The 23,151-nt window shown below is 45.4% G+C and overlaps 1 protein-coding gene across 1 annotated transcript in view; it reads left to right on the plus strand.

The window, feature by feature from the left end:
• Positions 1-17,287, plus strand: part of kcnj3a (potassium inwardly rectifying channel subfamily J member 3a) — an 84,876-nt gene extending 67,589 nt beyond the window's left edge. Inside the window, exon 4 of the mRNA XM_077215256.1 lies at positions 16,695-17,287. Coding sequence (XP_077071371.1) covers positions 16,695-17,287 — 593 coding nt within the window. The remainder of the gene's footprint in view (positions 1-16,694) is intronic.
• Positions 17,288-23,151: the final 5,864 nt, after the last annotated feature.

The following is a 23,151-nucleotide window of genomic DNA, read 5'->3' on the forward strand; positions in this document are numbered from 1 at the left end:
CGGGGTGACGTGACGAGACAACACAAGCACATGGCTCAAAACACAAGACCATGTGCTTGCACACAAAACATGATTCTGTCATGATCCTGCCTCAAGACTAGAGAAAATCAAGGACACGAGGGCAGAATCATGACAGAACCCCCACCTTAAAGAGCGGCTACCAGACGCTCCTCAAGGGGACATCAAACACGGGACATGACAGACTGAGACATCGACACAAACCAACAAAACATGACAAATAACAGTAATGGCAAACACGAAAACACAACAACCGGGTTAGGATGAAACATTAAAAATAACAAACAAGGAAGAGGTGGTGGAGGAAACACAGAGTTCATGGGGGGTGGTCCAGGGTGAATGGGTGTGCTGGGGGTCTTAGGTCCACGGGATGAGGACGGGGAACGAGGAATCCGGGCTGGCTTGGAGGGGGACACACGAGGGGGGGACTTGGACAAAACAGTACGGGGTTTAGTGGCGACAGGGGAAACAGTCCGGGGACTAGTGGCGACAGGGACAAACGGGGAAACAGTCCGGGGACTAGTGGAGACAGGGACGAACGGGGAAACAGTCCGGGAATTAGTGGAGACAGGGGGTACACCGAGAGGTAGAACAGGAATCCGGACGGGGGAAACAGTAGAAGGCATAACAGGACTCATGACAGGGGAAATAGGTGACCGTGGAGGTGACACTGGGACTGAGCTCAAAGAAGATGGCTGGGATCCCATGCTCCACATCTCCGAATCTGGTATGGCGCTCTCGGCAGCTGACTGGGGTACAGCGCTCTCTTCAACAGTGGGCATAAGACTGGGGGACACAACAGGACTGGACGGAACTTCTAGGATCTTTGCAAGACTAGACAAATAATCAGAAAGGGTCTTAGCCGCAATGAAAACCGGCATCTCCTGACGAGCAGAAACAGCCCGCAGAACCTCCTTAGCAGCTAGATCGGCCACAACTTTCTCATCAGTTACTGGGACGGGCTCTGTGGCTGCAGCGGGCTCTGTGACTGCAGCGGGCTCTGTGACTGCAGCGGGCTCTGTGACTGCAGCGGGCTCTGTGACTGCAGCGGGCGAAGAACGGAAGGCTCCCCTCTTCCTCCTCTTTCTCCTAGGCCGCGAAGCAGAGACCATCGCCGGAGCTGAGACGGGTTGGGGAAGCTCAGCGGAAAACACCGCAGGTACAGCAGACTCTGCGGAGGAGGACTCTGACGCCGACTCCCACGACAGCAGTCTTCCTCGTTTTCCACAAAGACTGAAGGGGGTAGATGAAGTGCCAGGAGTCGTGAGGGGGCCAGCCTGGTCCCCAAGCGTCGCGACGCCTATAACACGACCCTCCGGGATCACTGACAGCTTGGGTGATGGTGACGACAAGGTGGAACCCCGCGACTCCCTCCGTGACAAACAATCCACCATCTCACCAAACGGGCAGCAGACCAGCTTCTCCCGTTCAGCCAGGGGTGGAGGAGCGTTGAGACCCGCAATGAGGTAGCAGTTGAGGAGGATATCAGGTAGGAAAAGCCTCCTCTCGTTTGCAACCTGGGCGTACTCCCTCAGGGACCGGTCTCCCTGGGGAGGAATTGGCAGCTTGCCATTACTTGCATCAGAAATAGTCCTCCGCCACCATTGTGCAAGGTCATCCGGGTTATGCTCAACAAAAGAGGACATACTGTCTGCTGGGTTCTTTGTTCGCTGGTTCATTCTGTCATGAAGGTAATGGATGAACCGAAGCGCAGACAGTATGTAACACTCTCAACATTAATTTATTGACAAAAACAGGGAAAACAAAACCCACGAGGGGGCAAAACAAGACGGGAACAGGAATCACTTAACTAGGCTGAGACTTGACAAACAACTAGATGATAAACAAAACAGCAAAGATAGAATCAGGATCTCTCTCTGGACAATACACTTGACAAATACTCACAGGGACTCTCACAAAGTTTCACACGCAGATTAGAATCACAATGAACCAGCACAGGACAGCAAACACAAGGGGATAATAAAGGGAACACTAATGACAAAGACAGGTGAAGCTGACTAGACAAGGACAGGTGAAACTGACTAGACAATAATGACGAGACGAGGATAACAAGGGGGCGGGTTGACGTGACGAGACAACACAAGCACATGGCTCTAAACACAAGACCATGTGCTTGCACACAAAACATGATTCTGTCATGATCCTGCCTCAAGACTAGAGAAAATCAAGGACACGAGGGCAGAATCATGACAAGAACACTGTAAACGTCCTGTCATTTTTGTGCAATGGGATTTTATAGTACCCAGAAGTCGGATCATTGTACTAAAGTATGCGTTCCCACCCAATGCTGCAAGGACATCAGCTTGGTAAGGAAGAGGATGAGCATCATTCACCGTGCGCGTGTTTAACCATCGGAAATCAGTGCATATCCTTAAGTCAACATTTTTCTTCCACACTAAGACAAATGGTGACGCAAACTCACTGCTCGACTTCCTAATAATTTTCTTGTCCTCCATTTTGTCTAAAGTATCTTTGAGCTTCAAGCGACAGGAGGAAGACGAAAGGGCCTGTCATGTGTAACTCTGATACGATGACAAAATCCCTTCGCCACAGTTCAAACTGTGCCTGGAAAAAAACACTTATATTTCTCGACTAGGTCAACAAGCTTGTTTTGCCAAAAAGAAGACACTTCACAATCTTTGACATTAAGATCGTTCAGCCCCAGGTCATCCAACCTGCCGTCACCTACTGAACTTGCTCCAGATGTAGAGTCCCTTACAGTTAGGCTACCACACGACCTGTCAGCACGTGCTGCACCTGCAATTTGGCTAACCACACAGTCAATCGTTTGTTCGAGGTCTTCCAAAGCAACGCAAGGATCCACATCAGCCACCTTAGCATTTTTCCTTAACAAAATTTCTGCATTGGTCGGGTTGATAATCTTTACTGGCAGTCAACTGTAAGGGCCACCCATTGGCCCAACAAAGGAATCCAATGGTGTGGGCGAAGGTATAATGCGTTTAATGTGTATGTGTAACGTATAATGCGTCTTTTCAGCGCTCCAGTGAAGTTCACTTAATTTATTAGAATTTGGTTTTAATATTACTTTAGTCAACGCTTAATCTGATTTAAATTTCAATTGATAATCAAATTTAGATTGTGTTTCTTATTAGAAAACAATCATAAATATTGATTTAGATCTATGATTATTCTGGGTATCCCATACTTTCAATTATTCGTTCATTAAAGGACCCGATATCACTTTGAGACGTCACGTCGTGAATGTGTGCTCACAATCGCAAACTAGCCAGTTCTGAAATAGTCAGAGGATGCAGTGCTATCTATTTTACCCTTAAGATGCCACTCGGTGCTAACTCATAATAAAAGGTATAGTTTTTTACTAGTCGCAATGTGCTAAGTCTGTGATAGACAGAAATCAGACGGTCTCCTTAACGATGTGCTCCATGCTCCATTCTTTAGTCCCTTCAGTGTGATCTGTCCTGGAAGAGATTTGGGGAAACACCAGACTACACATTAATTCATACTATAAAAATTATTTCAGAATAATGCAGAATAAATCAAATATAACATTTTATTTGCCAGGTAAAAATGTATCATGCCAATTACACATGTAAATGATTAAACGGCAATTCATAACATAATAAATACATAACATAAATTGCTCAAAGATGACTAAGAGTAAGAAATGCATTCCTGACAAAAACACACTGTGGTGTGTGAGTTTGTTCCGACGGGAAAACATTGACACAGCACTGCATGGGGGTTTTCTGGTTATAGGTTCCCAAAGACTGCTCTGCCACTTACCCTTATATGCCCAGATCAGAAAAAAAGCCTTTTACAAATATTTTTTAGAGTTGTTTTGGGTCAATTCATGTACCCCAGGGGTAACACCTGATTTCGGGGGAGAGGAGAGAATTATCAGATATCTTGGGCACACATCCGAGCCGGGGGTCTCAGAACAATGTTAGAGAGGCCCGGTCCGATCTCAAGGCACGATTCGTCGACCAAAAAAGCCTGCAGATCCCCTATCCTCTGAAAAAAGAAGCCAAAGCCAACAGAAGAGCTGTCTTCATAGACAGGATATTTAACTCAACCGTAGGCAAGGGCTCAAAAGGGGGCCTCTGGAGTGTTCTGAGCACTAGAGTTAAGTCCCAAGAGGGTAAGGGGTGCGGATTACAAGGCGGATTTAGCCTCCTGGCACCCCTAAGGAATCTGATGACCAGGTCATGCTTTCCCAATGACTTAGCTTCTACTGCATCGTGATGACCGGTTATTGCAGCAAAATACACTTTGAGGGTGGAGGGAGACAGCCTTCGCTCCCACCCATCTCGCAGGAAGGAAAGCATGACTCCGATCGGGCAAGTTCGGGGGTCTTCCCGATGGAAAAACACCAATCGACGAATAGGTTCCACTTCAGCGCATAGAGGCGCCTCGTAGAGGGGGTTCTAGCCGAAATGATGGTGTCTACCACAGCCTGTGGTAGGCCACATAGAACCTCCGCGTCCCGTCCAGGGACCAGACATGAAGATTCCAGAGGTCTGGACGCGGGTGCCATAGAGTGCCCCATCTCTGAGAAAGCAGGTCCTTCCTCAGAGGAATGGGCCAAGGAGGGGCTGTCGCGAGGAAGCATGAGTTCCACGAACCAAGTCCGGTTGGGCCAATACGGCGCAACGAGCAGGACCTGCTCCTCGTCCTCCCTGACCTTGCACAAAGTTTGTGCGAGAAGGTTCACTGGGGGAAATGCATATTTGCGAAGAACCTGGGGCCAGCTGTGTGCCAGCTGTGTGCCAGTGCATCCATACCGAGGGATCCTTCGGTCAGGGAATAAAACAACTGGCAATGGGTCGTGTCCGGAGAGGCAAACAGATCAATCTGAGCGGCTCCGAAGATTCCCCATACCAGCTGAACCACCTGGGGATAGAGTCGCCATTTTCCCGGAAGAAGCGGCTGCCGTGAGAGCTCATCGGCTACACGGTTTAGCACACCAGGGATGTGAATGGCCCGGAGCGACCTCAGATGCTTCTGACTCCATAGGAGGAGATGGCGGGCGAGTCGCGACATACGACAGTATCGCAGACCACCTTTGCGGTTGATGTATGCAACAGTCGCAGTGCTGTCCATACGGACCAGTACATGCTTGTGCAGAAACAGTCCCTTGAGGCCGCACAAGGCTAAGCATACTGCTTGCAACTCTAGGCAGTTGATGTGCCAATGCAGTTGAGGCCCCGTCCACAGACCTGAAACCGCATGCCGGTTATACGTGGCCTCCCTTCCGTTGGCAGAGGCATCTGTGAAAACCACAGCATGCCTGGACACCTGGACTAAGGGCACTCCGGCCCGTAGAAACGCAGGGTCCGACCAAGGAGTGAAGGTTTGGCGACAATGCTGGGTAATGTTGAACGGAACGTGCCGCTCTGCCACGCCCATGTCGAGACTCGATCGAGAAGCCAGCGCCAAAGCAGTCTCATATGAAGCAGGCCGAGCGGCGTTACTGTGGCTGCCATATGCCCCAGGGGCTTCTGAAACTGTTTCAGTGGGACCGCAGACCTGCTTTGAAAAAACTTGAGGCAGTTGAGCACTGACTGGATGCACTCCTCGGTGAGAGTCCAACTCCATACCGAGATAAGAGATCCTCTGTGTGGAGCAGAGTTTGCTCTTGTGCCAGTTGACCTGAAGCCCCAAGCGGCTGAGGTGCCGGAGCACCAAGTCCCTGTGTTCGCACAACAGATCTCGCGAGTGAGCTGTTATGAGCTAGTCGTCGAGATAGTTGAGAATGCGAACGCCATGTTCTATCATGGGAACAATGGCCACCTCCACGACTTTCGTGAAGACACGCGGCGAAAGGGCCAAGCCGAAGGGTAGGACCTTGTGCTGATATGCTCGACCCTCGAACTCAAACCGAAGAAACGCAAACCGAAGAAACGGAAAGTACACGTCCTTCAGGTCGATCGCTGCAAACCAATCCTGGGGACGGATGCATTCGAAGATGCGTTTCTGCGTGAGCATTTTGAATGGGAGCTTGTGTAGGGCCAGGATTGGCCGTAACCCACCGCCTTTCTTGGGTACAATGAAGTAAGGGCTGTAGAACCCAGACCTCATCTCGGCTGGAGGGACCGGCTCGATCACGTCCTTCGCCAGCAGGACTTCGCACTCTTTCCTCAAGACAGGAGCATCGACACTCCGCACTTGGGTGAAGCGGATGCCCCTGTACTTGGGAGGCCGGCGGGCAAAATGAATTGCATAGCCGAGCCGAATGGGCCAGTGGGACGGCCTCGGAAGCGCTAGCTAGGCTTCGAGAGACCGTACCAGCGAGCCCACCCAGACCACTGGCGTACCCGCGGAGGGACAGCGAGGTGGAAGGCAGGGACCAGACTCCGGAGGCATTATTGTGGCCCAGAAAAGGGGTCTGTGTGTGCGGGGCAACACCTACCTGCTTCCACTGGGGGCAGACTGCAGGGAAGGCCCGGACGCATTCGGCTGCTGGCTGTCCCGAGGTGAAGGAAGGAGGGGAAACGAGGAGCGAGGCCCGGGGGCGTGGAGTACTGGTTTACGCGCCTCCTTGCCCAGCGGGAGACGAAAGTGGCGAGACCGTAGCGGCATCACTGACATCTGAGCGCTGGGGCGAGGGGAATGAGAGCGGCGAGGCAACGTGGCGGCACACACTGTCATTCTGGCCCTCTTGGATGGGAGAGACTGGGAGCGGCGAGGCAATTGAGCGCTGACCTTGATTGCCAGACTCGCCCGTGAGTGACCCAGGGGAAGTAGAAACTGCTCTGTTATTGAAACTTTGGGAACAGAAACAAAAGGAAAAGAAGATTCTCCACCCGGCCCTCCTCCAGGGGAAGGAGAGGTGCATAATTGCTGACCTCTCCTCTTGCTGTGGGTCTTAGACGAACCCCGAGCGGGCTGGGCACTTTTCTTGTGGCCGCTACCCTGTTGCCTTGAGGGCTGTGTTTAGGCTGGGCAGGGGCGGAGGCGGCGACAGGAGGGCGCCCTTGGTGACGAGCAGCCGGAGGCGCAGCCAACGGGGATGGGGCAGCAGCAGCCTTTCTCCAGGCCATGATGTATTTAATGACCTCCGACTGCTTCTGGGTGGTGGAGAACTGTTGGGCGTAGCTCTCCACTGCGTCGCCAAAGAGTTCAGGAACCTACTCTGGTCCGACTCCCTCATATCGGCCAGGGTGAGCCACAGATATTGTTCCTAGACCACAAGAGTGGACATCGCCCAGGGAACGTGCAGTGACTTTCGTTGCCCGGAGGGCGAGGTCCATCGCCGTACACAGCTCTTGGAGCAGCCCTGGGTCGTTACCACTCTCCTGCATGTCACAGAGCGCCTTGGCCTGGTAGACCTCCAGGAGCCCCATGGCATGCAGGGCAGCTTCTCCACACACACGGTAAGCCTTCCCAGTCAGACTGGAAGAAAACCTACATAAGCGGGAGGGAATTAAAGGGTTAACCCACAAGGTGGACACAGTCTTAGGACACAATTGCATCGCAACCGACCGTTCCACTGGGGGGACGCCTTCATATCCCTTCACTGCCCCGCCATCGAGAGTGGTGAGGCTCATCATGCACCTCCGGAAAGAAAGGAACCGGGGCAGCACGTTGAGAACCAGCATGGCCCGCCCCGAGAAACCAATCGTCGAGCCGCGAAGGTTCGGGACACGGTGGAGGGTTCCACACAAGCCCGACACTTGCGGCCGCAAGTGCATAGCATAGAAGCAATTTCTCGATCTGGCTCGGCCAACTCTGCCACACCTGAAGGGGGCAACACGGTCGAGTCGTCATCTCCAGAAGATGATTGCTCTCCCTCCGATGCAGCGATCAACATCTGGTCCTCCGGTGGAGCCCCGAAGGAAACGACTGGTACAAGATGGACCAGCGCGCTCCTCCAGAGGCTCCAATGGCAGCGATGCAGAGGAGTGAGGAGCCAGCGGGGGTCTTGCACCCTCAGACCACCAATGGGATTAGCCGAAGTAGCCTTCTTCTGAAGTGAACCGGAAGGAGAACTAGATCGGGGAATCTCCAAAGGGACTCCCCTTCGCTTGAGGGTTCTCAGTCTCGATCTCAGCACCGCGGCGGTCATGTTCCCACAGTGAGAACATGACTTGTTCACGAACGCTGCCTCAGCGTGCGCGAGGCTCAAGCATGAGAGGAAGCGATCATGACCATCAACCGGAGGCAGACTTTGACCGCATCCAGAAACACACGGGTGAAACGTCATCCTGAAAAGGACGCAATCTTCACCTGTGTTTCTCTTTCACAGAACGCTCTCTTATTGTGCTGAAGCACACAGGGATCAACGCAGCAACACAGCGGGGAAACTGCAAGCCCGCTGTGTGCACTCAACCATTTACCAGCTGTGACAACAGCTCTTTGAAAGATGTAAACCGCGTGCAGTAACTGAAGCGCTGTCACACCAACACAGAGAGGTCCTGGGAAACAGCAGACTCGTTGGACGTGAAGAAAGAATTTCTTTTAAACTCATTGACTCAGAGGACACAATCGGTTGGCTCTGAAGCAAAAAGCAATTGTGTGTGCGCTCGCTTCCGCTTTATACCCGCACTGGCAGGCAGGGCGCAGAATTCAAGTCTTGGTTGCCAATGTTCATTGGCTCGTTTTAGTTTCACTCAAAGGCAATTGGTCTCCCTAGCTTGATCCCAATTCATTGGTAACTCCTCCGACAAGACGTAGGAGATACCGAACGAAAGGGAACAAAAGTTAACTCCTTGTCAGGACAGTTACGAATGAACATAACTGCTACCTATTTGCTCCTGTTATTCAGAGTTCTGCCTTCCCATCTTAAACTTTGCTCAGCTACATCTGCTGCCTTGTTCAGTATTATCCAAAAATCCAAGCACTCTCTCTGGGATATGGTCTCACAGAATAGAAGTCAGCCAACAGGATACCTGAACTACTCGTGTCCCTAAAGTGCTGCTTCAAAACAGAAAATACAGAGTCAACATTTGGAGTCGTTGAACCATTGCACAGCGACACTCTCTTTACATCTCTGGCCCGTCCCATAACTCTGTTCATTATATCCTCAACCATTTTAGAATCTGTCACATCAAGTTTGTTCAAATATACCCTCATCATGTCTTCCCATTCCATGATTGAGTATTTGTCTGAACTATCGCCTCTATAGTGAGGTGTTGCTCCCACCTCAGCTCTCAGGATCAAGTTCATTTTGGATGCATCAATGACAGTAGTATTTGATTGGTCAGTCACATGACCACTGACACCTTCTGGGACTTCTTAGCGGATGTGAAATTTGGAAATTCAGGTCTCAACACTTTTTCTCAAATTGACTGCCCGGTCTCAATACCAATTTGTTTAATGAGGTTACTCATTTGACCAGACATTTCTGACTCTTGAGGGGCGTACTCATAGTTACTGGCTGCAGCGATTGGACTACCACACATTTGGACTCTGTCATCGGAGGAATGACGAGCTGTTCTTCCCCGGCCTGTACTACAGTACTCAGGATCCTCAAACATCTTTGTTTTGTCAGGCATATTCAAAAGACTGCCCTGCCCTCTACCAGCCGTAAATGGTAAATGCATTGTCCCATCCTAAATCGCTTTGTCTACCAGCCATTCCCCTCAGGCGTCAGAATACAAACAAAAAAAATAACTAAATATAATGATCCCGTGTTTAACAAAAACAAAAAAAAAATTGTCCTTAAAACTCTACACCATGGGTAACCAATCTCGGTCGTGGAGGGCCGCTGTCCTGCAGAGTTTAGCTCCAACCCTAATTAAACACACCTGAACCAGCTAATCGAGGTCTATCTAGGCATAATAGAAACTTTCAGGCAGGTGTGTTGGACCTGGTTGGAGCTAAACTCTGCAGGACGTCGGCCCTCCAGGACCAAGATTGGTGATCCCTGCTCTACACAGTTCGGTTAAAAAAAGGTTAGTTGGCGAGTCCTCGATGGTCCAGCAGGCTGCTTGCTTGATACAGCTAAGCCACAACTCATCAGTCCAAATGACTGTACAATCGTCCACCCGCGTCTTCAGCGTTGAATTCTCAGAATACAGTTCATCAGCAGTTCCCTCCTAGGCACAGCTCAAACCATCTGACATTTAAACACCACCGAAGAAACATCAATTGATGACTGAATAAATGACTGAAGTCCTGTCTCGCCTACAGCTCCTCTCAGCACCAGTCAAACTCCAGGTCAGCAATCCTAGCGGTCGACAACGATCAAGCATTCGGCGGGTCACGGCACCAGTTTTGTAGCGGTTGTTCCTCTGCGTTGTGTTATTTTGATGTAAATAAAAGGATTTTTCACACAAATCTGGTCGTGCTTAACCCTCTGAGGTCGGCGCACGATAGTCTCGCCTTTTTTTCTTATCACTGCAAAAGAAACTCAAAATACTCTGTTGATTTTGATCTTACATATTAAGTGTTGTACATCATTAGATCCTGATAAGTGTCTATTTTTTTTTTGTGGATACTCACACAATAAAAACAAAGTGTTGTGCTTTTCGCCAAATAAAGAAAAACAAACATGATGCGCTTTCTGCCTTCTCTCTGTCAGTTAAGTCCATTCTGAAACGCGTCCGAAAATTAACTTTAATTCGGCGAATACATGTCATACAGGCACGAGTGTTTTTTCCATAATGAAGCTTGAACTCTCTTCTTTTAAATTAATTAATTAATATAAAAAAAACAAATATTCTCAATTTATGTAATCTGTATGAAAAGAGAGAGATGTCAGTCTTTTTCTTTCCAGCTCATTATACCTAATTACGCGTTAATTTGCCACGCCCACGGAGAGCGCGCGGTATTCAAACGCAAATGATCTAAGGCAAGCCATTCAAACATGCCAAAGCCCACCAGCTGGATTATAAAACACATCGTGTTTAGTAAGTATCTTACTACAGCTACATCTAATAACCCTGGAAAATGTACCAGAAGTGCTGGTAGTTTCATTTTGAGGAGCAACGGATCCAGCTGATGTAGTAAGTCATTTATTCGTAAGTGCTTTGTTCTAATCGCGATATTGAATAGTGTCTGACTGTAAATTGCAACAAGGCTGTTTAAATATGAATTGCGTGTCTGTGTGTCGGCTAAATGATGAATGAATGACACAGGCGCGCGCGCTTTGTTTACTACAGTTATACAGCGCCTGTTTGTGCCGTTCATTCACTCTTGCACCTACATTAGTAAACGTTATGTTTACATGAACACATACACACTATATTGCTATAGCCTACTAAGATGAGTAAAAATAGACTGAAATATGTGGAAATAAAATGTCTGTATAAGCAACAAACTGCAAATTCACATGTATATGCCAATATATAATACACAATATGTTACAGACTAAATATGAATGTTTAGACAAGATTTTGTGATTAGTTTTGGATAGATTATAAAGTTTTGACTGTAAAAAAAAGACTACTGTCACATTAAATTGGTACGCTTTTGTTCACCAATTTCTTCTCATAGTTAAATATACTATAGTATGATGTTTTGTCAAAAATAAAGTAGGTATATTGAATTATCAACTAAGATGTTATTATAGTGTTCCAATATTCAAACTAATCAATCCTTACCTTTTTTAATACGTATGATAAAATGTATACTTTTTACAAAGAAATACACTTGAAATATTGTTAAAATTGTAATTGTTGTTGTATTTGTAACCTATTTGTAATTGGTTACAATTTCTAATTGTAAAATATGTATATATTGATAATTTCTTTTGTCCTTGCATTCTTTGGAATCCTGTGACACACCTGTGTGAAAGGCTAATTAATATCCAGCTCATTATGTATGTGGCACATTATCCGGCCTTTGTCTTCTCAGGTGTGAACACGCCTCCACGCATATTGCCTTTCCAAACAAAGGGTGTCTAATAAAATTTAAATCAATGTATTTTTTTTGTGTAAAGGATTAGGCAGGATGATTTTCAGATCATTTTGAAGCAAAAATTCTAGGCAACAACACTCATTAGTCAAAAGTCTTGTGGACACATATTTAGTATGTGTTTTGTGGCCTTATTTCAGACACTTTAAGTTTTAGTTTTTTCAATAACCACGCATAAACATTATTCTCTAAAAAATACAAACATATACATACATGTTGCTCACATATTATGGTAGCCCTGTTTGTGCTATATAGAGTGAATTCACACCTTTGCCATTCACATGTTTATAAATAACTGAAAAAAGCACAAATGTCAGAGCATGTCAGAACACCTCAAGGACCCCAAAAACCCCTTAGACCTCAGAGGGTTAAGGTGAATTTAATAGCAGTGCCTGTGTGGTAAAACACATAAACAAACACGCACTAATATCACCTCTTTAGTGACAATGCAGGAAAAAGGAAAATCACCGATTGCGCTGCAGTTTGAACCACTGACCTACGCATGACGTCAGTCAACGTGCATACTGTGATTGTTACCTCTAATAGAAGTACGCAAACTTCCTTCAAAATAAAATGCCCCAAAACAAATAATAATTAAAACAAATAACAAAAAAAGATGTATAATCCGGTGTAACAACATATCTGTCACAGCTGTATTCTATTTAGTTTGGTTTCATTGGACTTGTCTGCCTGTCTTCATCCCATGTGTCATCATCATTATCTGTTCATCTGTATCACCTGTGTTCCGTCAATCAATGTTCATCTGTGTTTGTATTTAGTTCCCTTCTGTTCAGTCAGTCTGTGTCTGTTCTCCGTTGTACTAAGTGTGTGTGAACCTTCTGCCTGTCTGTACCTGTTTGTATTATATTGTTAGTAAACGTTTGCAATGGAACTTTGGACTCCTCATCTCCTTCTGCCTGCACCACACTGTGACAATATCCCTGCTACGAAACTTAAAACCCCATGAATAAGATCATTTGTCAATCATTCTTATTGCTTCTTGCATCTTCTTTTGTATGAACATTAAATTCTTCCCATATTTCCAAAGAGCAACATCATCAGCAAACAATGATTTACCGATATACTATTTTAATTCATAGAACACATCATTAATCATTATAGAAAAAAGCAATGGGCTGATCACGGTACCCTGTGGACTCCCATTGTTTACTCTGTATATACTGGACAGTGTTGTTCCAATTTTAACCTGGATATACACTCACTTAAATGATTATTAGGAACACCATACTTATACTGTGTTTGACCCCCTTTCGCCCTCAGAACTGCCTTAATTCTACGTGGCATTGATTCAACAAGGTGCTGAACGCATTATTTAGAAATGTTGGCCCATATTGATAGGATAGCATCTTGCAGTTGATGGAGATTTGTAGGATGCACATCCAGGGCACAAAGCTCCCATAAAGGGATGGACATGGTCAGAAACAATGCTCAGGTAGGCCGTGGCATTTAAATGATGCCCAATTTGCACTAAGGGGCCTAAAGTGTGCCAAGAAAACATCCCCCACACCATTACACCACCATCACCAGCCTGCACAGTGGTAACAAAGAATGATGGATCCAAATTCTGACTCTACTATCTGAATGTCTCAACAGAAATCGAGACTCATCAGACCAGGCAACATTTCCAGTCTTCAACTGTCCAATTTTGGTGAGCTCTTGCAAATTGTAGCCTCTTTTTCCTAGTTGTAGTGGAGATGAGTGGTACCCGGTGGGGTCTTCTGCTGTTGTAGCCCATCCGCCTCAAGGTTGTGCGTGTTGTGGTTTCACAAATGCTTTGCTGCATACCTCGGTTGTAACGAGTGGTTATTTCAGTCAAAGTTGCTCTTCTATCAGCTTGAATCAGTCGGCCCATTCTCCTCTGACCTCTAGCATCAACAAGGCATTTTCGACCGCAGGACTGCCGCATACTGGATGTTTTTCCCTTTTCCAACATTCTTTGTGAACCCTAGAAATGGTTGTGCGTGAAAATCCCAGTAACTGAGCAGATTGTGAAATACTCAGACCGGCCCGTCTGACACTAACAACCATGCCACGCTCAAAATTGCTTAAATCACCTTTCTTTCCCATTCTGACATTTAGTTTGGAGTTCCAGAGATTGTCTTGACCAGGACCACACTCCTAAATGCATTGAAGCAACTGCCATGTGATTGGTTGATTAGATAATTGCATTAATTAAAAATTGAACAGCTGTTCCTAATAATCCTTTAGGTGAGTGTATATTTCATATAAAAAAAAAAATCTTTGATCCAATTAACAGTTCTTCCCTTTATTCTATTTTTGCCTAGCTTAATCAACAGTCCCTCTTTCCATACCATATCGTTTTAATTAATTATAAGCTACCTAGTAGCTATGTATTTCTATTTTAAAAAAAACTAAAAACTAAAAGGCTGCTGGACCTCTGTTTGAAAGGATCATTTTTATCAACTATATTGTAACGTTAAAAGTTCACTGAAGACTGAAGGTCTTGAGAGGACTACATTAAAGACCTTCATGGGGCGGATTTTTCAGTCCCGCTCCCGCAGGATATATGATAATATATGCTATCACTACTGCCCGCAACACTCATGTTTTGTCCTGCTCCTGTCCACAAAAGCCTGCATAAAAGTATAAATAAAGCAAGACCCCCTTAAAGGGGTCATTGGATGCAAAATTCACATTTATATGGTGTTTGCATATAAATGTGTCTTTGCAGTGTGTGGACACAACCACCATACAATGAAAAAAATCCATTCACTCCTTTTTTTAATCCTCAAAAAGCCTAAACACTCAATAATCAAGCCGTTTGGATTTTCTGAGCAATATGATGTCATATTGCTTATGCTCCGCCCACGACCACTGACGGACTGTCCTGTATTAGCATATTTCCGCCCTCAGCCATTTGTATAGAGGGAATGCACGTGACGTCACCGTTGGCCGGAGTGACTGCAGTTACGCCCACAAGTGGCAAAAAGACTGAGCGGCAGAATTGGTTTTCAGTGTGAATGCTGCGGAAAAACACACAAATCGCGTCTAAAATGGGAAAGAGCTTTGAGACTGACTGTACAACTAGATTTGACAAGAAATATGAGGAATATTTTTACAGACTACCTAAAGCTACAGAACAGAGAAGCAAATAGATCGCTGCAATTCATAGAAACAACTGGACTCCAGGCAGCGAAAGGTGGATTTGCAGTTATCATTTTTGTGTCAATATGCTGAATTTAGTGGTAAAATCATTCTCTATATATTGTATTGTTATATATTGCAGTGACAACTCATCAATCAAATATTTACCACTGTATATTCTGTATAATATGACATTTTCAAATAAACACTGACAAAAAATTATACACGTTTTAAGTCTCTAGACGATATGATGATATATATATAACATTGATAAGTGATAACCTGGATTTAGACCTGCCTATTTTGTATTTATATAAAGCATTCACAGGCAAATTTGCTGTATGTATTTCCCTGGTGTCCAAATCAGGCACATATAAATGTCAGGAAACACGATTCCTGGCTGCATGTTAATATCCATGGATCACTGGATCTTTAGTAAGTTGTAAGGAACACTATATTGAGTCCAATCTTTAGTTTAAACTGATAATCGTTTGTTTTACTCGCGTTTTCGCAGTTTCCCCTATTAAATCCAGTCACGCAGCTGCTCTTCTGCCACTCAGTCCGGCTGAGGGGGCGTGTTCCGGCGGGAAAGTGACGTTAATGCATTCCCTCTATACTGTCCACCATGGCAGGTTACCAAGGCAACACTTTATGTGTTGCCTTGTTGCCATTTTATGTTTAAAAAGGGTGTTGTTTTACACAACCTTTGAGGAATTTTAACCACAGTATGTTACAAACTTTACATGAAGACCCTAAAGAATCATACCAACTCATGGAAAATGGGCATCCTATGACCCCTTTAAAAAGCTGACATCTCAGTTATTTGTGGTCTCACAAAGCTCAGTTATAACAATGAATCTGCACAATGAATCTTTCATAATGTCAACACTTTGTTTGTTATAAAAAGAGGATTCACCAGCATGCAGAATTCAGTACTGAACAAAAACTCAAACATTTTGAGCTGTGAGGGAATCTATCTTAAATGCATCTGATTGGCCATTGCGTTTAAGAAATCAACGCATATGTCTGTGATTGGCTACATTCCACAACACTACAAAAGCATGTTATAAATAGAAACTCTGCCTATGCTTGCAAATGTAAATCGTCTTTATTTTATTTCAGTTGTTCTTGTTGGATTTTTTGTAATAGATGAATAACAATTTATTTGTTTTTAGATTTTCTATTTTGCAGGAGTCCACCTGGAGTAACTTTGTTTTCGATGTGTGCAAGTTGCAACAGTTCTGTTCCGTGCAGCAGAAACACTCAGTGTATAGCAGAGCATATACGATTAATTAATCGTGACGTTTTAAATAATGGTTAATCGTAAAATCCCTAGGTGCAGTAGCATAAACTGAAAGATTTATATTATGCAGTTTCTATAGCATTTACTTTAAGCAGTCAAACCACAAAAGGACAAACGTGTTACTGGAAAAATGTCAATACACAATGTATCTTCCAGACAAGTTTAATGTGTTTAATATGTATAGGTTTAGAAGTTTAGAACCAATCTCAACCAGAAATTTTGAGGAATATCAATACAGTTATGCTTTCCAAGCACTATACTAATCAAGAGAGTTGTGTATGATACTCTAGAGTGAAGCAATGCTTTTCCCAGTTCCATCTGATTGATTAATCCCTGACCATTTCTTTCATTCTTCCATCTGTTCCTTTTCATGTGTCTTCTCTCAAAGGCATGACTTGTCAAGCACGGACATCATACACAGAGGATGAGGTGCTCTGGGGCCACAGATTCTTCCCGGTCATCTCTCTGGAGGAGGGATTCTTTAAAGTCGATTATTCTCAGTTCCACGCTACATTTGAGGTTCACACACCTCCCTACAGCGCAAAGGAGCAGGATGAGGCATTACTCATGTCCTCTCCACTCATGGCCCCATCACTGTGCAACAGTAGAGAGAAGAACAGCTCCCTGGACTGTCTGGAGCTGCTGGAAGATCTAGAGAACAGCAGTAAATTACCAACCAAGGTACAGAAAATGACAGGTAGAGACGGGCTGCCCAGGAAGCTACTGAGAATGAGCTCCACCACATCAGAGATGACATACAGCCTTGGTGAACTGCCCATGAAGCTCCAACGCATCAGTTCTGTGCCTGGGGTCTCAGAGGAAATGAAGGTTACCAAGGCGACTAAGATTTCCACAGAGGCCATCAGCAAATCGGTTGCAGACTTGCCACCGAAACTTCAGAGAATGGCTGGGGGAGGAGGCCGCATGGACGGACACCTGCCACCCAAACTCCGAAAGATGAATTCTGATCGTTTCACATAGAAGAACTTTCTTCATTAGCAACAGTCAAATGAGCCCCCTTATAATTCAAGATATTTAGCGTGTGTATATAGACCGATACACCGCATATGATACTAATGTAGGTTAATGTAATTCAGAGCATCTGTTCCTATTGTGGATTCATATGCACTAAAGAGACTATTTCAGATTGTTGTTACTACAAGCACAATCTGGTATGGATGACACCCTCAAGTGCATGTTAAAATATTTATCTCTCTCTGATGGCATGACAAGCTGTACATATTTATTTGTCAAGGAAATATTAGCAAATATTATTTTCTCCAAGCCATATGGTGATATATATCGGACAATTCCTACTACGTGGCTAATTAGCGATTATTCATGTCATACAGTTAAGTTGATCACCATAAAACCTCTATACTGAGATTATTTTACAATGCATGTGCATATATATATATATATATATATATATATATATATATATATATATATATAAACATGATTAGATAAGTAATTATTTAGAATAGTAAAGCTATTGATGAACACTGTAGAAACAACATTACTGAGACTTGTCATTACTTAGCTTTTTATGACTTTTATATTTACTGATTATATGATTTTATATATATATATATATATATATATATATATATATATATATATATATATATATATATATATATATATTATATATATTATAGATTATATGATATATATGATTTCCAGAAAGTCCATGCTGCAGTCCCAGGGACTGTCAAAGTTAAAATAAGAAGAAAAGAAAAAGAAAAGAAACCTGCAAAAAAAACAAAAACAAAATCAGGTCCAAAAGAATATACACTATATTCCAAGCTGAACATTTTCTCCTTCACATTAATGGGTTTGAAAGAACACGAGGACAGAAATTCCATTTTTGGATGAACTATTGCTTTTACTGTAACAGAGCAATAATTTAATGGCTGATGAGTACCAAAATCAGTGCTACCATTTACCAAAATGGCCTGGACTTTCAACACAAATTTGTTCATATGTCTTGTTTAAACTTGGGACATCTAATTGACATTTCACTACAGGTAAAAGCATTTTTAAATGATAAATACTGCCTCCTACACCAGGTACATGTGTATAAGCCATTCTTAGGTTGATTTCTCTAAAAAGATTAAACACTGTGGTTCTGTGGTATGGGGTGCCAGTTGTAACCTGACTAATCATTCTTTCCCAGTCAGTCGCTCACGTTCGACATAATCTTGACGTGACAACGTAATTGGGATAACTTCAGGGAGCCCTATCATCTTCGAGTGTCTACAGAACGAGCCAATAAACGCTGGCGTGCATGAATCACGTCATGCGCCCTGTCCCGCAGCGTGGGTATAAACAGGAGGCAGGCGCACACACTCATTGTCTTTCACTTCGGAGCTGAGCTTCTGTTTGACTTCAGAGTTCTGCAAGACTGCTGTTTATGTTGAAGACTCTTCAAAGACTCTTGCTTCCAGTGTTGGCGTGATGGCACGATCAGCGGTGGCTCCAAGCATTTCAGCTCACAAACTGCTGTTTTCACAGCACTGCAAATTGTGTGTGTGTTGGTTTCGGTGGGCGTTTCCTCCTGAGTGTGTAACCTTGTTACACCGCGGCTACCCCTGGGTGCCTCAGCACTGAAAGAGTTTTTCTGTTTTTTGTTTTCACTAAAAGAGCAACACAAGCGTGACTCTGCGTCCTTTTCAGCATGTCATTCTGCTTGTGCATTTCTGGTTGCGATCGTTCCCTGGCGCAAGTAGACAGCCACAATAGTTGCATCTCGTGTTTAGGCATTCAGCACAATGAGGCAGCCTTTGTGAATAGTTCATGTTCCCATTGTGGGAATAAATACTATGGCAGCGCTTAGATAGAGACTCGCAGTCCCCTCGCCTATGCCCCGATCTAGTGTCTATTCTGGACCTCAGAATAGACCTACTTCTGTGCATGGCCAGGGTGATCTGAGGATCACCGTGAGGGTTTCCCCGCCAAGCAGAGATGTATAAAATACTAGAGATACAGACTTGAGTTAAAGTACAAGTGCTCTATCAAAAAAGTGACTTGAGTAGAAGTAGAAGTGCTTTTTAAGCACCATACTTAAGTGGAAATACTAAAGTTTTCAACAAAAAAATACTTAAGTATTGCAAGTAGTTTTTTTATTTATTTACTACTCAAGTACTGAAAGTAAAAGTACAATTATTGTATTATGTAGGAAAGCATCTCAGCCTTCTCTTCCCTGCTTGTGCCTTTTTTCTCCACAGCTTATTGCGTATTTATCTGCATGTTACAGCGATCTCTGAAAGCTTTGTTTATGTCAGGGAGTTCCTGGAATGTCACATGATATGGCTCTTCTTCATGTGTTCCATATATGGACTAAATATGCACAGGGTGCCCTCAGGCTGCCAGTATGGATTGAAAACACAGTATATCAGAGTACCCAACGCTCATAATGATTACATCGGACAATTTTGGGTATAAATTCAATAAATATTTTTCCTCTCTATAGAAATCTGATGCAAACCTATGCAAATCTTTCAATATTTGTCAAAAACTGCACAAGCTAAAAACCAGAGGGACGTTGTTTGGTCAAACGCTTTCATGACGACCTAACAGGAGTTTTTTAAAAAAAATTAATGGGAGTGGCTGACGCTCATAATTCATATTAAAGGTGCATAGCGCCAGTCTCTGAGTTTTTTCAGAACTATGCCCCCCTCTGGCAACAAGCGAAACTGCAACCAGAGTGTGTTTTCTTTGTCTTACGTGGAGTTTGCTTTAGGGTTTTGAATGGACTACAAGCCGGTCTCTTTGAATCCATCTTCTACTTTTGTCGCGCGAGTTGTCTTCGCTGATACGGAGAATTGCGGCGAATACACAAACCTTCCAGACATAGCCAGGTGAGCGTGAACGCGCATGACGTCACGCCCAGTCTCAAATTCCGACCCGAATCCCTCTTATTTATTTTACTGTACAGGATTATAGAGGCAATCACAGTGATCAGAGAAGGGCTCATTCAGCCCATCAGGCAATTGTTTATGCATGTATGGGTTAGAAAAATTGGTATTTTTAACATGAACTGTTGCGCAATGCACCTTTAAAGGTATCAACAAATTTTTTCATTACATAACTCCTGACACAAATTAAGAAATAACAGTCACTATAAGTTTCTCAGAATAAAATAGTGGTCAAATAGAGAAACTTAAGTCTTAGATTTATTTAGTGATGTATAGTTTGTCAAGGTAATAACATTAAATCTAATAGTAACTTTGAACTATTAAAAACAAAGAACGATTCAATGCGTTGGCGTCCTCGCACATTCTATATGAATAGGCTTTATGCCCAGCTTCACTACTTCCTGAAATTCAGCCAGCTCCTTTGTTTCCTGTCTGCCATTATTGGACAAACTGATTAATCCAGGTGTGCCTGATTATTGTTACTGAGGCCAGGCACACCTGGATTAATCAGTTTGTCCAATAATGGCAGACAGGAAACAAAGGAGCTGGCTGAAGTTCAGGAAGTAGTGCAGCTGGGCATAAAGCCAATTGTCTTTCACTCCAACAAATGAAAACGTGGACTCTAATGTGTCTCCTTCCTCACCGCCACGATCACTCGAAGTTGAAGGTGCTGTTTCTGGTTCTTACATCTCGTAACAAACTAACAAATCTCAAGTGTTCTCAATGCAGGCAGGCAGCAGAGCGAAAGGCAGAACGGGAGCATGTGCGGTCTTCCTGATCGCTTGATTCGCTCAATGATGAGCCAGCTTTCTCAAGCCTGGTGACAGAGCCATCTACCCGCACTGGCAGTGATTATGTGGGTTTGGAATGATTCGTAACATTTTTAGAATTGTAACGAGTAACGATGCAGCACATAAAAAATGTATTGCAGTAAAAGTATTAAACTCATCGAAAATATGTACTGAAGTGAAAGTGGAAGGAGAAAAAAATAATACTGTAGAAGAGTACAGATACAGCCTTTTAGTACTTAACTACAGTAATGAAGTAGTTCTACTTCGTTACTATACATCTCTGGCACCAAGGCAATCTCCGTGGGCCCCGCACGCCTCACAAGTGCTGGCGCCATTGGAGCCTTCAAAGGAGCATGCTGGTCCTTCTCATGGATGACCAGGCGTGTCCTTTGGAGCTCCACCTGATGATCAGATGTCGGTCCGATGTCAGATGCAGCATGCGTTGCCCCCTTTGGGGAGTGTAGTGTTGCCAGAGTCTGATCCAGAATGGGTGGCTATGCTTTCCCGGGCTGCCGAGAAGGTCGGGCTTGCGTGGAACCCTCCACCACGTCCCGAACCTTCCCGGATGGACAATTGTTTTCTCGGGGCGGGGCGGGCCGTGCTGGTTCTCCATGCGCCGCCCCGGTACCTTTCTTTCCGGAGGTGCATGAGGAGCTTACTAGGATGTGGACGACACAGTATAGTGCCAGAAGCCGTCCTAGAGGCTCCTCCCCCTCACCCCCTGCTTCCGCCCTCCATGCCATGGCGCTCCTGCAGCTCATGGACATGAACGAGGGTGGTTCTGACCCAGAGCTCCTCCGGGAGCTCCGTGTGGCAACTGACCTCGCTCTGGGCGACGAAGGAAAACGCACATTCCGTTGGTCAGGCGATGTACCCCTTTGTGGTCAAGGAGCGCCACCTTTGGCAAAAGATGGCCGATATAAGGGATACCGATAAATGTCGGCTCATCTGTCCCAGGTTGTGTTGTTCGGCAAAGCGGTCGAGAGCTTTGCCCAGCAGTTTTCGGCCACACAGAAGTAGACGGAGGCGATCCGACACATCCTGCCCCAGCTGCTACTCCCACCCATCCGCCGGCCCTCCGCCCGCTCGTCGCCAAGGTCGGCCACCCACGGCGTCCTCCACTACCGCTAAACCTCAGCAGCAGCCATCATCCAGGCCTCAGCGTGGAGAAAGCCGCAGGATGTCGACCCCGCCCGTCCAGGCCGCTGCCAAACCAGGAGGCAAGCGGAGGTGCAAATGACCCTGAGACGGGCGACCCAGAGGTGGATCAAGATGTTCTTCAGGAGATGGTGCACGCAACGCTCCTTCCCCCTGTGGAGGGCCGGGCGGAGAATCTTTTGTTTCCTTCCTGGTTGAGACCCCACTCCACTAGGAGTGTCGCTTCTACTTGGGCGCTGGCACACGGCGCCTCGCTGACAGATATCTGTAGAGCTGCGGGCTGGGCGACACCTAACACGTTTGCTAGGTTTTAGCCTACATGTTGCGCCGGTTTCTTCCTGTGTGCTCACTTCAACCAGCCGGTAACACTGAAGTTCCCGCTCTAGTGTCAGCTTGCTCCGGCACTCCCCTCCACATGGAGCGGATACGTTTGTTTTTTTGCTCCAGTCCAGTTCCCCACTCAGGCGAACCCTGTAGAGTTCCTCCACACCCCTTCGGCAGTCAGACGTTGCGGAGCGTCCAACGCCAGGCCTAGTGCTCGTATGCTTGTGTAACGTGCTAGGCTGGGTTCCATATGTGGTGATCCCTGCGGCCTTCAGCCCCAGTCTGAGAGTCTTGCATAGGGCGCTGGATGTGGCAGCAACCTTGGTGTTTTCCATAGGGATCCCAATTATGTCGTCACGTTCGTTGTTACCCTGAAGGAGGGAACGGGAGACGTAATGTCCCGTCACCACGGTTGCTGACCATTGCTGTCGGCCGTCACGATCTCGGCTCCTCATCAAAAAACAATGAGTGCATACGCCCGCTTCTTGTTGATACCCGCGCTGCGGGGCGGGGTGTGTTACACGATTCACGCACACCAAAGTTCATTGGCTCATTCTGTAGACACTCGAAGATGATAGGGCTCCCTAAAGTGATCCCAATTACGTTGTAACGTCGACGTTACGTCTCCCGTTCCCTCCTTCGGGGAACGAGG

Source organism: Siphateles boraxobius, unplaced genomic scaffold (assembly GCF_051911475.1).
Source record: "Siphateles boraxobius isolate OS27281-9 unplaced genomic scaffold, OSU_SipBor_1 7, whole genome shotgun sequence".
Lineage (NCBI taxonomy): Eukaryota > Metazoa > Chordata > Actinopteri > Cypriniformes > Leuciscidae > Siphateles > Siphateles boraxobius.